Source organism: Salmo salar, chromosome ssa14 (assembly GCF_905237065.1).
Source record: "Salmo salar chromosome ssa14, Ssal_v3.1, whole genome shotgun sequence".
Classification (NCBI taxonomy): Eukaryota; Metazoa; Chordata; class Actinopteri; order Salmoniformes; family Salmonidae; genus Salmo; species Salmo salar.
The window spans coordinates 82,100,069-82,116,517 of NC_059455.1; the positions used below are offsets into that span (position 1 = coordinate 82,100,069).

At 47.1% G+C, this 16,449-nt stretch overlaps 1 protein-coding gene across 3 annotated transcripts in view; it reads right to left on the minus strand.

The window, feature by feature from the left end:
• Positions 1 to 1,187: 1,187 nt before the first annotated feature.
• Positions 1,188 to 16,449, minus strand: part of LOC106570418 (protein tyrosine phosphatase type IVA 3) — an 81,827-nt gene continuing 66,565 nt past the window's right edge. For all 3 annotated transcript variants that reach the window (XM_014142720.2, XM_014142722.2, XM_014142721.2), the window contains 2 exons: positions 6,921 to 6,995; positions 1,188 to 2,015 (listed from right to left, as the gene is read on the minus strand). In XM_014142720.2, the coding sequence (XP_013998195.1) occupies positions 1,898 to 2,015; positions 6,921 to 6,995 (193 nt within the window). In that variant the 3' untranslated portion in view covers positions 1,188 to 1,897. The remainder of the gene's footprint in view (positions 2,016 to 6,920; positions 6,996 to 16,449) is intronic.

A 16,449-nucleotide genomic window follows, 5' to 3' on the forward strand; every position in this document is an offset into this window, starting at 1 on the left:
GTTATGGTTGGAGTTGGGGTTAGGTAAGGGTTATGGTTGGGGTTAGGTAAGGGTTATGGTTGGGGTTAGGTAAGGGTTATGGTTGGGGTTAGGTAAGGGTTATGGTTGGAGTTGGGGTTAGGTAAGGGTTATGGTTGGGGTTAGGTAAGGGTTATGGTTGGAGTTAGGTAAGGGTTATGGTTGGGGTTTGGTAAGGGTTATGGTTGGAGTTGGGGTTAGGTAAGGGTTATGGTTGGAGTTGGGGTTAGGTAAGGGTTATGGTTGGGGTTAGGTAAGGGTTATGGTTGGGGTTAGGTAAGGGTTATGGTTGGAGTTGGGGTTAGGTAAGGGTTATGGTTGGGGTTAGGTAAGGGTTATGGTTGGGGTTAGGTAAGGGTTATGGTTGGAGTTGGGGTTAGGTAAGGGTTATGGTTGGGTAAGGGTTATGGTTGGGGTTAGGTAAGGTAAGGGTTATGGTTGGGGTTAGGTAAGGGTTATGGTTGGAGTTGGTTAGGTAAGGGATATGGTTGGGGTTAGGTAAGGGTTATGGTTGTAGTTGGGGTTAGGTAAGGGTTATGGTTAGGTAAGGGTTATGGTTGGAGTTGGGGTTAGGTAAGGGTTATGGTTGGAGTTAGGTAAGGGTTATGGTTGGGGTTAGGTAAGGGTTATGGTTGGAGTTGGGGTTAGGTAAGGGTTATGGTTGGGGTTAGGTAAGGGTTATGGTTGGGGTTAGGTAAGGGTTATGGTTGGAGTTAGGTAAGGGTTATGGTTGGAGTTGGGGTTAGGTAAGGGTTATGGTTGGAGTTGGGGTTAGGTAAGGGTTATGGTTGGGTTGGGGTTAGGTAAGGGTTATGGTTGGAGTTGGGGTTAGGTAAGGGTTATGGTTGGAGTTGGGGTTAGGTAAGGGTTATGGTTGGGGTTAGGTAAGGGTTATGGTTGGAGTTGGGTTAGGTAAGGGTTATGGTTGGAGTTGGGGTTAGGTAAGGGTTATGGTTGGGTTGGGGTTAGGTAAGGGTTATGGTTGGGGTTAGGTAAGGGTTATGGTTGGAGTTAGGTAAGGGTTATGGTTGGAGTTGGGGTTAGGTAAGGGTTATGGTTGGAGTTGGGGTTAGGTAAGGGTTATGGTTGGAGTTGGGGTTAGGTAAGGGTTATGGTTGGGGTTAGGTAAGGGTTATGGTTGGAGTTGGGGTTAGGTAAGGGTTATGGTTGGAGTTGGGGTTAGGTAAGGGTTATGGTTGGGGTTAGGTAAGGGTTATGGTTGGAGTTGGGGTTAGGTAAGGGTTATGGTTGGAGTTGGGGTTAGGTAAGGGTTAAGGATGTCCCAAGGATTCCGGATAGCATTAACCTTGGAACAAGGAGTGAACAGAAAACAGCTCAGTCCCCCTACTGTAGGCAGGGAGAGAAAGGGCAACCAGGCACAAACATCCCCCCCCCATGATTCACATTGGTTTCATATTCATACAGCGAAAGCTGTCTCTCTTTCAGACGATGATTTGAGGCGTTACCACCATTTGGTAGCAAGGGGGCGTTGGAGGTACAATGACAAAGTCAACTGCAAGTCAAATAATTTGCAGCGAGGCACAACCCCATGGTGATGACGGAGTTCAATGTGGCGAGTGTCAACGTTCTGTGCCACATCCACCATCCATTCCAAGCTACCTCCGGCTGGCTCTTGGATAAAAAGTCAGATTCAAGGAGGGCTTGATCCATCGGCCCCCTCAGTAAGAGCCATCTTTAGGCACCAGGGAGACTCATCACACCCTTCCCTTGGTGGAGCTGCTTAGCTCATTTCATGATTCATAGTTCTCATAGTTCAGTCACAAAGTGCATTGGCTGTGGACTCGTCCATCATTGTTATCCATTTGGGTCAGATCGATCAGGTGGCAGGCAGTTGATTGGCTGAGGGTGGAAATGGGGGTCACATGATGCAGCACTTGTTCTTGAAGATGTGTGGGTCTTTGTAGCGCAGTCTCTGTTTGGGGCGGTACTTCTCCAGGTAGGTCAGCTGCTTGCTGTTGATCGCCCCTCTGCGCTTCCTGTAAAAAAAATACACATTTATATAAGGAATTGGCAACCTGTTCTCATTCTGAGAAATCTTCTTATCCAGGTAGGCCACTTGAGTTCAACATCTAAACATAGTGAGCAGGCTGTTGTTCAAACAGTTGGTGATGGACAGGAGGGTGTGTTCATACATGGGTTAGCTGGCAACATCACAAAAACAATGTGCACACTTCAATGTGGTAGAAATCCATGAATTGTGATTTGGATGGTCAGATGGCTGGCAACAAATGGCAAGAAACTTCCATGTGGGGAATCATAAGTGGCTAATTTCAGTTAGTTTCATCTTGTTCTTGATACCATGTCTTGTTTTGAGGTGTTTTGACTGATGTCATGTCTATGCTAATATGGCAGAAATTCGCCAGCTAACCAACAACTGTAACAATGTATGTGAGAGACAAGTGCTCATTGTGCAAATGTATTTATGTTTTCAATAAATATTGGAGACAAAATATAGTTTATATGTTGTCAACATTCTAAGCCAACCCGTCTGTTTTGCCCCACAGTTGCGCACGCGTTGGTTTTGTTGCCTAACAACCAACCCGTCTATACAGTTCTACTACCTACATCCAAGTTGGCTAGACTTTAAATAAAAAGATTATCTGGCTACTCACTAGCACGTGGGCTTGTGCTTGATAGATTGTTTATGTGACCTGTGTTCATTTTCTATAATGCCTGCTACCAGAAGTTTGTCATTATTAGTGGATGTGCATGGTTCTGGTAAAATGTGTAAGAAAAATTGCATTTTCATAGACAGACTTGAAAGCCAGATCAGTGATTATTAAACAAAAAGCAGGTTAAACTATTTTGGTAAAATAATTTAATTATAGTTGTGGAAGGCTTATACACTAAACAAAAATATAAACGCAACATGTAAAGTGTTGGTCCCATGTTTCATGAGCTGAATTAAAAGATCCCAGAAATGTGTCATATGCACAAAAATCTTACTTCTCTAAAATGTTGTGAAAATTTGATTACATCCCTGTTATCGAGCATTTCTCCTTTGCCAAGATAATCCATCCACCTGACAGTTGTGGCATATCAAGATGTTGATTAAACAGCATGATCATTACACAGGTGCACCTTGTACTGGGGACAATAGAAGGCCACTCTAAAATGTGCAGTTTTGTCACACAACACAATGCCACAGATGTCTCAAGTTTTGAGGGAGCGTGCAATTGGCATGCTGACTACAGGAATGTCCACCAGAGCTGTTGCCAGATAATTGAATGTTCATCACCTCATGTTTTAACATGATAATGCACGGCTCCATGCCATAAGGATCTGTTCACAATTCCTGGAAGTTGAAAATGTCCTAGCTCTTCCATGGCCTGCATATTCACCAGACATGTTTAGGATGCTCTGGATCGACGTGTAAGCCAGTTTCCGCCAATATTCAGCAACTTTGAAGAGGAGTGGGACAACATTCCACAGGCCACTATCAACAGCCTGATCATCTCTATGCGAAGCAGATGTCACACTGCATGAGGCAAATGGTGGTCAAACCAGATAGTGACAGATTTTCTGATCCACGGCCCTACATTTTTAAGTATCTGTGACCAACAGATGCATATCTATATTCCCAGTCATGTGAAATTATTTCAATTGACTGATTTCCTTATATGAACTGTAACATCTTTGAAAATGCTGCATGTTGCGTTTATATTTTTGTTGAGTATACAGTTGAAGTCAGAAGTTTACATACACCTTAGCCAAATACATTTAAACTCAGTTTTCACAATTCCTGAGATTTAATTCTAGTAAAAATTCTCTCTTAGGTCAGTTAGGATCATCATAAGAATGTGAAATGTCAGAATAATGGTAGAGAGTGATTTATTTCAGCTTTTATTTCTTTCATCACATTCCCAGTGGGTCAGAAGTTTACATACACTCAATTTGTATTTGGTAGAATTGCCTTTAAATTGTTTAACTTGGGTCAAACGTTTCGGATAGCCTTCCACAAGCTTCCCACAATATGTTGGGTGAATTTTGGCCCATTCCTCCCGACAGAGCTGGTGTAACTGAGTCAGGTTTGTAGGCCTCCTTGCTCACACACGCTTTTCCAGTTCTGCCCACATATTTTCTATAGGGTTGAGGTCAGGGCTTTGTGATGGCCACTCCAATACCTTGACTTTGTTGTCCTTAAGCCATTTTGCCACAACTTTGGAAGTATGCTTGGGGTCATTGTCCATTTGGAAGACCCATTTGCGACCAAGCTTTAACTTCCTGACTGATGTCTTGAAATGTTGCTTCAATATAACCACATAGCATCATGTGAAAGGAAAATGATCTATTTTGTGAAGTGCACTAGTCCCTCCTGCAGCAAAGCACCCCCACAACATGATGCTGCCACCCCCATGCTTCACGGTTGGGATGGTGTTCTTTGGCTTGCAAGCCTCCCCCTTTTTCCTCCAAACATAATAATGGTCATTATGGCCAAACAATTCCATTTTTGTTTCATCAGACCAGAGGACATTTCTCCAAAAAGTACGATCTTTGTCCCCATGTGCAGTTGCAAAGCGTAGTCTGGCTTTTTTTATGACAGTTTTGGAGCAGTGGCTCCTTCCTTGCTGAGAGGCCGTTCAGGTTATGTCGATATAGGACTAGTTTTACTGTGGATATAGATACTTTTGTACCCGTTTCCTCCAGCATCTTCACAAGGTCCTTTGCTGTTGTTCTGGGATTGAGTTGCACTTTTCGCACCAAAGTACGTTCATCTCTAGGAGACAATGAACCACAGGTCCCATGGTGTTTATACTTGTGTATTATTGTTTGTACAGATGAACGTGGTACCTTCAGGCATTTGGAAATTGCTCCCAAGGATGAACCAGACTTGTGGAGGTCTACAATATTTTTTTCTGAGGTCTTGGCTGATTTATTTCAATTTTCCCATGATGTCAAGCAAAGAGGCACTGAGTTTGAAGGTAGGCCTTGAAATACATCCACAGGTACACCTCCGACTCAAATGATGTCAATTAGCCCATTAGAAGCTTCTAAAGCCATGACAACATTTTCTGGAATTTTCCAAGCTGTTTAAAGGCACAGTCAACTTAGTGTATGTAAACTTCTGACCCACTGGAATTGTGATACAGTGGATTATATGTGAAAAAATCTGTCTGTAATTTGTAAGTCGCTCTGGATAAGAGCGTCTGCTAAATGACTTAAATGTAAATGTAAATGTAAACAATTGCTGGAAAAATTACTTGTGTCATGCACAAAGAAGATGTCCTAACCAACTTGCCAAAACTATAGTTTGTTAACAAGACATTTGTGGAGTGGTTGAAAAACGAGTTTTAATGACTTCAACCTAAGTGTATGTAAACTTCAGACTTCAACTCTATATAAAAAGAGAGCAAGAGCGAAATTGTTGCATTTTATATTTTTGTTCAGTATATTTAGCCTAGGTATAATTTTATATTATCCCTGACTGTTGGAAATGTAGTGTATCCACCTTTATTTGTGCAACAAAGCTTAATTTGAGAAAATCAAGATAAATTCCCCCAAAAAGATTTCACTTTTGTTGATCCATTTCACTTGCTTTGGCAATGTAAACATATGTTTTCTATGCCAGTGAAGCCCCCTGAATTGATATATATCATGAATCTCCCATAAATTAGAAGAAAATAAATCAAGATGTGATTTTTAGGCCATATTGCTCAGCCCTAGATCAAAATACCTACTCTGATTCTGAAGAGGTTGATATCCTCTCATAATAGGCCCATTTAATCAAACAAATACCGATACACAAGTCATTTAATCATAGTCAAAGAATAGTTTGTCTGACGGCCATGTCAATGAATGTAATATTACTCAAGAGCAACAACCCACTGGGCACAGACGTCAATTCAATGTCTATTCCACATTGGTTTAACGCAGAGGTGTGGATTTGAGTCCCATGACATGGACTTGAGACTCGACTTGGTAGAAAATAAAATAACTTGAGACTTGACTTGGAGCCTTAAGACTCGGGACTCGACTTTGACTTGAGACTGATCATTTGAAATTCTATGGCCAGGTTTTGTAACGTTTTGTCGCTCATTTTGTGGCACAGTCTCTGTGGATTAAGCTACTCCATGCAGCCAGAAACAGTATCGCACTTGCAAAAAACCTAATTGGCTAGTGAAACGCACACTCGGGACACTGATTGGACAAGTAAACTGTCAATCAACACAGGTCGGGTGAGCTAGCACAGTGAGAAGGTTTTGGGGGGGGGGGTGAAACTGAATGTGAAAAATACATATAGCCTACCATTTGTATTTTCTACCTTTGCTTCTTCGATCTGGTCACTAACATAGGCCTATGGCATTGCACTAAATTCTTGTTTCAAAAACATAATCTGTGCCTCAGAACCAAAAAGTTGCGCGTCTTGACTGTTGACCAATGACCAAGCATCAACACTGGCGAGCAAAGGCGGGCTAATATATCTAGATTAGCGACCAGAAAGCGATTGTTTTATTTTCTCTTTGCCAGAACAATAGGACCTTGTAACTTGCTTGTGACTCGAATAATAGTGACTTAGTCCCACCTCTGGTTCAACATAATTGAATTGAAATGACATGGAAACAACTTTGATTCAACCAGTGTGTGCCCAGTGGGAAGTTGCATAACATTACTGCAGTAGATGATGATCAAGCAATGGCTTGATAGAACAAAAGAAAAGAGAAGAATTGAAAGAGGGAGAGAGAGAGAGAGAGAGAGAGAGAGGGAAAGGGGGATACCTAGTCAGTTGTACAACTGGAGGGATGGAAGGAAGGTACATAGTCAGTTGTACAACAGAGAAGGAGGGAGAGAGAGAGAGATGGGAAGGAAAGGAGGGAGGGAGGGAGGGATATCTAGTCAGTTGTACAACTGGAGGGAAGGAAGAAGAGAGGGGGGATACTCACTGTCTGATGAACTGGATGGCATCCTCATACTTCATCCCACTCTCGATCAGTGCCAACGCCACCAGCACCGGGGCTCTGCCAAGACGGAACAAGCACAGCAGTCCCAGTCAGAAACTACTACTAGCTGCATTACCTGCACCACCTGATATAAAACGATCTCTCTTTCTTTGATTACGTTCCAGACGGGACGCAAAGGGTCCCTAAGCATAGCCTTGGGAAGTAGGGTCTGCTGAGGGTGGGACATAGAAAGGCTACTCCATGTTTGAAACAATACTTATGTGGTGTAGTTGGCTGTGTGTGTGTACACTGTCCCATTCACAACCTTCTCAAACAGCACATTCCTTGCAAGGCACAGACAGAGCCATGTGCTTTAAGCCAGACAATCTTCCACTTCCAGTAACCAGTTTAATCCACAAAAGCTTTAGCTCAACACTGCTTCCTAATAGGGTGAAGGCAAGGGGGCTCGTCCGCTATAAACTCTGAATTTTGGGGTCTCTTTAATGACGAGGGAAGATTTCTAAGTTGCCACAAAAACATGGCAGTTCTCAGCATAACCAGGGGCAGACTAACAGATCAATCTACGGCCATCAAGGTTTTTACTGTTAGACACACAAATCCAAAACACTTTACCTAAACTGAAGCCTACAACCCCCTTTTAGTGAGCCTCCCCTCATAGAAAAAGGGTACAAGTGCTGAAAAAGTGTTTCCCCATCTGAAACATATGAAGAAAAAAAAGTTGGTCCAAGAAAACATTGGCACCCTTTCAAAAGCTGAGGCTAGCTCCTTGGGGAGGAAGAGATGTGCGTCAGAGATGGGGTTTCACCGGCCCCAAACCAGACCGCCAGGGGCGGTGCCCCCCCCACCACGTCACTGTGTTTTATGACTTTACCCCCCACTACATTCTGTTGAGCCGTTTGTTTCTGGGTGTGTGTGTGTCTCCTACAGTATACACTTCAAGCAGCTACACTGTGAGTGTGTATGTGTGTGTGTACGTGCGTGCCACACACTCGAAGAAGAATGGCAGCAGCCACACAGTGTGTATGTGTTTATAGAAGGACTGATCAGTATAATACTGTCATATTGTTCAAAAACTTGTCCCATTTGGGACAACAAGTCACTTTCTCCCTTCACAGCTTCTGAGAGAATGGAGGGAAAGTTAGCCTATCCCTGCTGCAGACACTGAGGGGTGGATCCAGGGTTATCTCTAGTTATCCTTCGCTGAGAGCTGGGCTGGGGCCTGATAAACACTCAAAGGAACAGCATGGACAGCAGATTCAATTATAGGGTATTAGTCCCCGCTCCTCTCCGACTGGGGCCGGGCCTGATCCCAGTAAAAAGGTAATGGAAAGAGCCCAGCGTTTGCATGTTATAGAGGGAACCGCAAAAACAAATGCCTCCGAAAGCTTCCTTCCTGTTTCGTCTTCAGACTCCCCAGGTGCCTCTAATAATACTGTGGGATTACTGCCTTACTGCGGCACCAAGGGGACGGTTGGTGTTGACTTTGGCCCAGTGCTAGGCTAGAGGGGGGGTCTGGGTCTACAGACATGGGTCTAGAGAGAGGGTTCAGTTTGATGTGGTGGACACCTCACGGTAAGCCTGGTCCCAGATCTGTTTGTGATTTCTTGTCCACTCCTTTGGACATGTCACGCCAGCACAAACAGATCTGGGACCAGGCTACCTCACTGTGGCTGTGTAGAGGGAAGCTCTGAGCTAGAAGGATACTCGGTTCCATTATCTGGCTTTCTCAGAAGGCCGCTCTCCTTTCCCTGGAGATGAACAAACGGTGTGTCCCCAATGGCACTCTATTCCATATACAGTGTACAGGGAATAGAGGGCCATTTGGGATGAATCCAAAGAGGTGCCCATCCTATTCTTGTACCGGTAGAGGTGTCAGCAGCAGAGGGTCCTCAGATGAGGAAGGGGAGGACCCTCCTAACTCAGTGATTTTTGTTTGTTTGTTGTGAAACATACTTTTTAGATAAGACTATACTAAATATATTCACATCACCAAATAACTGATTAAAATACACTGCTTTGAAACAAAGGTCTACAGTAGCCTCAACAGCACTCTCTGGGGTAGCACCTTGGTGTAAGCCGAAGGACAGCTATTTTCCGTCCTTTTCTGGGTACATTTACTTTAATATAATATGTAGGAGGCTCCCTTTCTATAGACTTACACAGTAATTCATGTAATTGCAGCATGAACTGACACGTCTACCCAATCAAAGGCTCATAGAATGAATCTAGCACTGAAAGCATAAGCTACAGATAGCTAGCACTGCAGTGCATAAAAGAGAGAGAAAGACGATAGTTGAACAGTTTTGAACAAATTAATTTATTCAAAAATTAAGAAGCAGCAGAGAGAAAGCTAACTAGCTATATTTCGTTCAATTTTTTTCACTTACTTGCAGCTATTGTAGCTAATTTAGCATACTCAACCTACAGCTCAAACAGAGAGGAATGCTATTTATTTTAGCTAGATGGCTAAGGTTATCCAACACTGGAACTCCTCCAAGTCAAGGTAAGCTTTCGGTTTTATCAATGTATTGCCACTGGGGCACGCCGGTGTAACTGCTTGCTGTACACTGTACTGCGTGATTGTAGCGGGTTTACTAATGCGTTAGATATAGTAACTATGTTGGCTATGACATTAGCTAATATGGTGACAACGATGTAGGGTGTGTGTAGCGGTTATGGTATGAAGGCTTGGAAAGGTTTTTTCGCCTGGTCACAGACAGCTGTAGTGTTGTGCACAACTGAAGGGAAAAGGTGAGAGGAGGAGAGCGTGTAGATGCGAGAAGGAATTATACAACGAGCAAAGTGATGCTGTTCATATGTGACTGCTATGAAAGTCAACTTGTGTGCAGGTGATCAGGGGTGTATTCATTCTGCCGATTCCAGTGAAAAACATTTCTTAAATGGAAGCAAACAGAACGAAACAGGGATAAACCTATCTGCATTTCTCCAATAGAAACTATTTTGCAACTGTTTGGACTAATGATTACAGCCTAGTTCAGCTAGATGCAGGCAAGAGTGTGCAAGGCGGTATCGAATGTGTCACCTTGATTATTCCAATTTGTCTCTCGACCTGTGTGCACCTACGTTGTAAACTTTAATTCGTAGACTAGGTTGTAACAACCTCATGATGGGTATAGGGAACATTAAAGTATTATGTAGTAACCTAAACCTATTGATGTTACATTGAACTGGGTGAATGGAATATGAATGACAGTCATCCAATATGCTCTAATAAAAATAAGGACATGCTCATAAACAAAAAAATTCCTCCTCCATGATCTTAAACAGCACCGACTGCCACTGGGTGTTGGGTACAGTTAGAATGAGCCCCCCTTAACCCAGGTTTAACCAACTGACTGTCAGATTAACATGGTAGACACTGTGCAAAGCTTAGTCTTTGCAGTGACAGTCAACACAACCTCTTGGGTCCTGTTCCCCGTGATACCTTGATCAACAATGCCCCCTTGATCTGATTATAGGCAATGACAGGCATGATGACTCAAACAGTTGTCCATTCACATCAAACTAAATGAACTACATTATTTTTCACTGACTGTCTCCCCTATATATCCCAGGCGTAAAGGTACAGTCTGGGATTTGTGAATCTGTTCAGTAGTCATTTTCAGATGTAAGTAAACAAAGTATCCCATACATGCCCAGTCTAGCCACACAGTGCATCCTGCTGGTCCCCTACCGAGCATCCTGCTGGACCCCTACCGAGCATCCTGCTGGACCCCTACCGAGCATCCTGCTGGACCCCTACCGAGTATCCCACCTGGACCCCTAGAGAGTATCCTACTGGTCCCCTACAGAGTATCCCACCTGGACCCCTACAGAGTATCCTACTGGTCCCCTACCGAGCATCCTACTGGACCCCTACAGAGTATCCCACCTGGACCCCTACAGAGTATCCTACTGGTCCCCTACAGAGTATCCTACTGGTCCCCTACAGAGTATCCCACCTGGACCCCTACAGAGTATCCTACTGGTCCCCTAGCGAGCATCCTACTGGACCCCTACAGAGTATCCCACCTGGACCCCTACAGAGTATCCTACTGGTCCCCTACCGAGCATCCTGCTGGACCCCTACAGAGTATCCTGCTGGACCCCTACAGAGTATCCCACCTGGTCCCCTACAGAGTATCCTACTGGTCCCCTACAGAGTATCCTACTGGTCCCCTACAGAGTATCCTACTGGACCCCTACAGAGTATCCTACTGGTCCCCTACAGAGTATCCTCTGGAACCCTACAGGGTATCCTACTGGACCCCTACAGAGTATCCTACTGGACCCCTACAGAGTATCGTACTGGTCCCCTACAGAGTATCCTACTGGACCCCTACAGAGTATCCTACTGGACCCCTACAGAGTATCCTACTGGTCCCCTACAGAGTATCCTACTGGACCCCTACCGAGCATCCTGCTGGACCCCTACAGAGTATCCCACCTGGACCCCTACAGAGTACCCTGCTGGTCCGCTACAGAGTATCCTGCTGGACCCCTACAGAGTATCCTACTGGTCCCCTACAGAGTATCCTACTGGACCCCTACCGAGCATCCTGCTGGACCCCTACAGAGTATCCCACCTGGACCCCTACAGAGTATCCTACTGGTCCCCTACAGAGTATCCTACTGGACCCCTACCGAGCATCCTGCTGGACCCCTACAGAGTATCCCACCTGGACCCCTACAGAGTATCCTACTGGACCCCTACAGAGTATCCCACCTGGACCCCTACAGAGTATCCTACTGGACCTCTACAGAGTATCCCACCTGGACCCCTACAGAGTATCCTACTGGTCCCCTACAGAGTATCCTACTGGACCCCTACAGAGTATCCTACTGGTCCCCTACCGAGCATCCTACTGCTCCCCTACAGAGTATCCCACCTGGACCCCTACAGAGTATCCCACCTGGACCCCTACAGAGTATTCTACTGGACCCCTACCGAGCATCCTACTGGTCCCCTACAGAGTATCCCACCTGGACCCCTACAGAGTATCCTACTGGACCCCTACAGAGTATCCCACCTGGACCCCTACCGAGCATCCTACTGGTCCCCTAGAGAGCATCCTACTGGTCCCCTACAGAGTATCCTACTGGTCCCCTACAGAGTATCCTACTGGACCCCTACAGAGTATCCCACCTGGACCCCTACCGAGCATCCTACTGGTCCCCTACAGAGTATCCTACTGGACCCCTACAGAGTAGCCTACTGGTCCCCTACAGAGTATCCTACTGGACCCCTACAGAGTATCCTACTGGTCCCCTACAGAGTATCCTACTGGTCCCCTACAGAGTATCCCACCTGGACCCCTACCGAGCATCCCAGCTGGACCCCTACAGAGTATCCTACTGGTCCCCTACAGAGTATCCTACTGGACCCCTACAGAGTATCCTTCTGGACCCTTACAGAGTATCCTACTGGACCCTTACAGAGTATCCTACTGGACCACTACAGAGTATCCTCTGGACCCCTACAGAGTATCCTACCTGGACCCCTACAGAGTATCCTACTGGACCCCTACCGAGCATCCTCTAGAACCCTACAGAGTATCCTACCTGGACCCCTACAGAGTATCCTACCTGGTCCCCTACAGAGTATCCTACTGGTCCCCTACAGAGTATCATACTGGTCCCCTACAGAGTATCCTACTGGACCCCTACAGAGTATCCCACTGGTCCCCTACAGAGTATCCTACTGGTCCCCTACAGAGTATCCTACTGGTCCCCTACAGAGTATCCTACTGGTCCCCTACAGAGTATCCTACTGGTCCCCTATAGAGTATCATACTGGACCCCTACAGAGTATCCTACCTGGACCCCTTCAGAGTATCCTACTGGACCCCTACAGAGTATCCCACCTGGACCCCTACAGAGTATCCTACTGGTCCCCTACAGAGTATCCCACCTGGACCCCTACAGAGTATCCTACTGGTCCCCTACAGAGTATCCTACTGGACCCCTACAGAGTATCCTACTGGTCCCCTACCGAGCATCCTACTGGTCCCCTACAGATTATCCCACCTGGACCCCTACAGAGTATCCCACCTGGACCCCTACAGAGTATTCTACTGGACCCCTACCGAGCATCCTACTGGTCCCCTACAGAGTATCCCACCTGGACCCCTACAGAGTATCCTACTGGACCCCTACAGAGTATCCCACCTGGACCCCTACCGAGCATCCTACTGGTCCCCTAGAGAGCATCCTACTGGTCCCCTACAGAGTATCCTACTGGTCCCCTACAGAGTATCCTACTGGACCCCTACAGAGTATCCTACTGGACCCTTACAGAGTATCCTCTGGACCCCTACAGAATATCCTACCTGGACCCCTACAGAGTATCCTACTGGTCCCCTAGAGAGTATCCTACTGGTCCCCTACAGAGTATCATACTGGACCCCTACAGAGTATCCTACCTGGACCCCTACAGAGTATCCTACCTGGACCCCTACAGAGTATCCTACCTGGACCCCTACAGAGTATTCTACCTGGACCCCTACAGAGAATCCTACTTGGACCCCTACAGAGTATTCTACCTGGACCCCTACAGAGTATCCCACCTGGACCCCTACAGAGTATCCTACTGGTCCCCTACAGAGTATCCTTCTGGACCCTTACAGAGTATCCTACTGGACCCTTACAGAGTATCCTCTGGACCCCTACAGAGTATCCTCTGGACCCCTACAGAGTATCCTACTGGTCCCCTACAGAGTATCCTACCTGGACCCCTACAGAGTATCCTACTGGACCCCTACAGAGTATCCTACCTGGACCCCTACAGAGTATCCTGCTGGACCCCTACAGAGTATCCTACTGGACCCCTACAGAGTTTCCTACTGGACCCCTACAGAGTATCCTACTGGTCCCCTACAGAGTATCCTACTGGACCCCTACAGAGTATCCTACTGGTCCCCTACAGAGTATCCTACTGGACCCCTACAGAGTATCCTGCTGGTCCCCTACAGAGTATCCTACTGGTCCCCTACAGAGTATCCTACTGGTCCCCTACAGAGTATCCTACTGGTCCCCTAGAGAGTATCCTACTGGTCCCCTACAGAGTATCATACTGGACCCCTACAGAGTATCCTACCTGGACCCCTACAGAGTATCCTACTGGTCCCCTACAGAGTATCCTACTGGTCCCCTACAGAGTATCCTACTGGTCCCCTACAGAGTATCCTACTGATCCCCTACAGAGTATCCTACTGGACCCCTACCGAGCATCCTGCTGGACCCCTACAGAGTATCCCACCTGGACCCCTACAGAGTATCCTACTGGTCCCCTACAGAGTATCCTACTGGACCCCTACAGAGTATCCTACTGGTCCCCTACAGAGTATCCTACTGGTCCCCTACAGAGTATCCTACTGGACCCCTACCGAGCATCCTGCTGGACCCCTACAGAGTATCCCACCTGGACCCCTACAGAGTATCCTACTGGTCCCCTACAGAGTATCCTACTTGGACCCCTACAGAGTATCCTACCTGGACCCCTACAGAGTATCCTACCTGGACCCCTACAGAGTATCCTACCTGGACCCCTACAGAGTATCCTACCTGGACCCCTACAGAGTATCCTACCTGGACCCCTACAGAGTATTCTACCTGGATCCCTACAGAGAATCCTACTTGGACCCCTACAGAGTATTCTACCTGGACCCCTACAGAGTATCCCACCTGGACCCCTACAGAGTATCCTACTGGTCCCCTACAGAGTATCCTTCTGGTCCCTTAGAGAGTATTCTACTGGTCCCCTACAGAGTATCCTACTGGACCCCTATAGAGTATCCTACCTGGACCCCTACAGAGTATCCTACTGGTCCGCTACAGAGTATCCTACTGACCCCTAACAGAGTATCCTACTGGACCCCTACCGAGCATCCTGCTGGACCCCTACAGAGTATCCCACCTGGACCCTACAGAGTATCCTACTGGTCCCCTACAGAGTATCCTACTGGACCCCTACAGAGTATCCTACTGGTCCCCTACAGAGTATCCTACTGGACCCCTACCGAGCATCCTGCTGGACCCCTACAGAGTATCCCACCTGGACCCCTACAGAGTATCCTACTGGACCCCTACAGAGTATCCCACCTGGACCCCTACAGAGTATCCTACTGGACCCCTACAGAGTATCCCACCTGGACCCCTACAGAGTATCCTACTGGACCCCTACAGAGTATCCTACTGGTCCCCTACCGAGCATCCTACTGGTCCCCTACAGATTATCCCACCTGGACCCCTACAGAGTATCCCACCTGGACCCCTACAGAGTTTTCTACTGGACCCCTACCGAGCATCCTACTGGACCCCTACAGAGTATCCTACTGGACCCCTACAGAGTATCCTACTGGTCCCCTACAGAGTATCCTACTGGTCCCCTACAGAGTATCCTACTGGTCCCCTACAGAGTATACCACCTGGACCCCTACCGAGCATCCTGCTGGACCCCTACAGAGTATCCTACTGGTCCCCTACAGAGTATCCTACTGGACCCCTACAGAGTATCCTACTGGACCCTTACAGAGTATCCTCTGGACCCCTACAGAGTATCCTACCTGGACCCCTACAGAGTATCCTACTGGACCCCTACCGAGCATCCTCTAGAACCCTACAGAGTATCCTACCTGGACCCCTACAGAGTATCCTCTGGACCCCTACAAAGTATCCTCTGGACCCCTACAGAGTATCCTACTGGTCCCCTACAGCGTATCCTACCTGGACCCCTACATAGTATCCTGCTGGACCCCTACAGAGTATCCTACTGGACCCCTACAGAGTATCCTACTGGACCCCTACAGAGTATCCTACCTGGTCCCCTACATAGTATCCTACCTGGACCCCTACATAGTATCCTACCTGGTCCCCTACATAGTATCCTACCTGGTCCCCTACAGAGTATCCTACCTGGTCCCCTACAGAGTATTCTACCTGGACCCCTACAGAGTATCCTACCTGGACCCCTACAGAGTATCCTACCTGGACCCCTACAGAGTATCCCACCTGGACCCCTACAGAGTATCCCACCTGGACCCCTACAGAGTATCCTACCTGGACCCCTACAGAGTATCCTACCTGGACCCCTACAGAGTATCCTACTGGACCCCTACAGAGTATCCTACTGGACCCCTACAGAGTATCATCTGGACCCCTACAGAGTATACTACTGGTCCCCTACAGAGTATCCTACTGGTCCCCTACAGAGTATCCCACCTGGACCCCTACCGAGCATCCTGCTGGACCCCTACAGAGTATCCTACTGGTCCCCTACAGAGTATCCTACTGGACCCCTACAGAGTATCCTACTGGACCCTTACAGAGTATCCTCTGGACCCCTACAGAGTATCCTACCTGGACCCCTACAGAGTATCCTACTGGACCTCTACTGAGCATCCTCTAGAACCCTACAGAGTATCCTACCTGGACCCCTACAGAGTATCCTCTGGACCCCTACAAAGTATCCTCTGGACCCCTACAGAGCATCCTACTGGTCCCCTACAGCGTA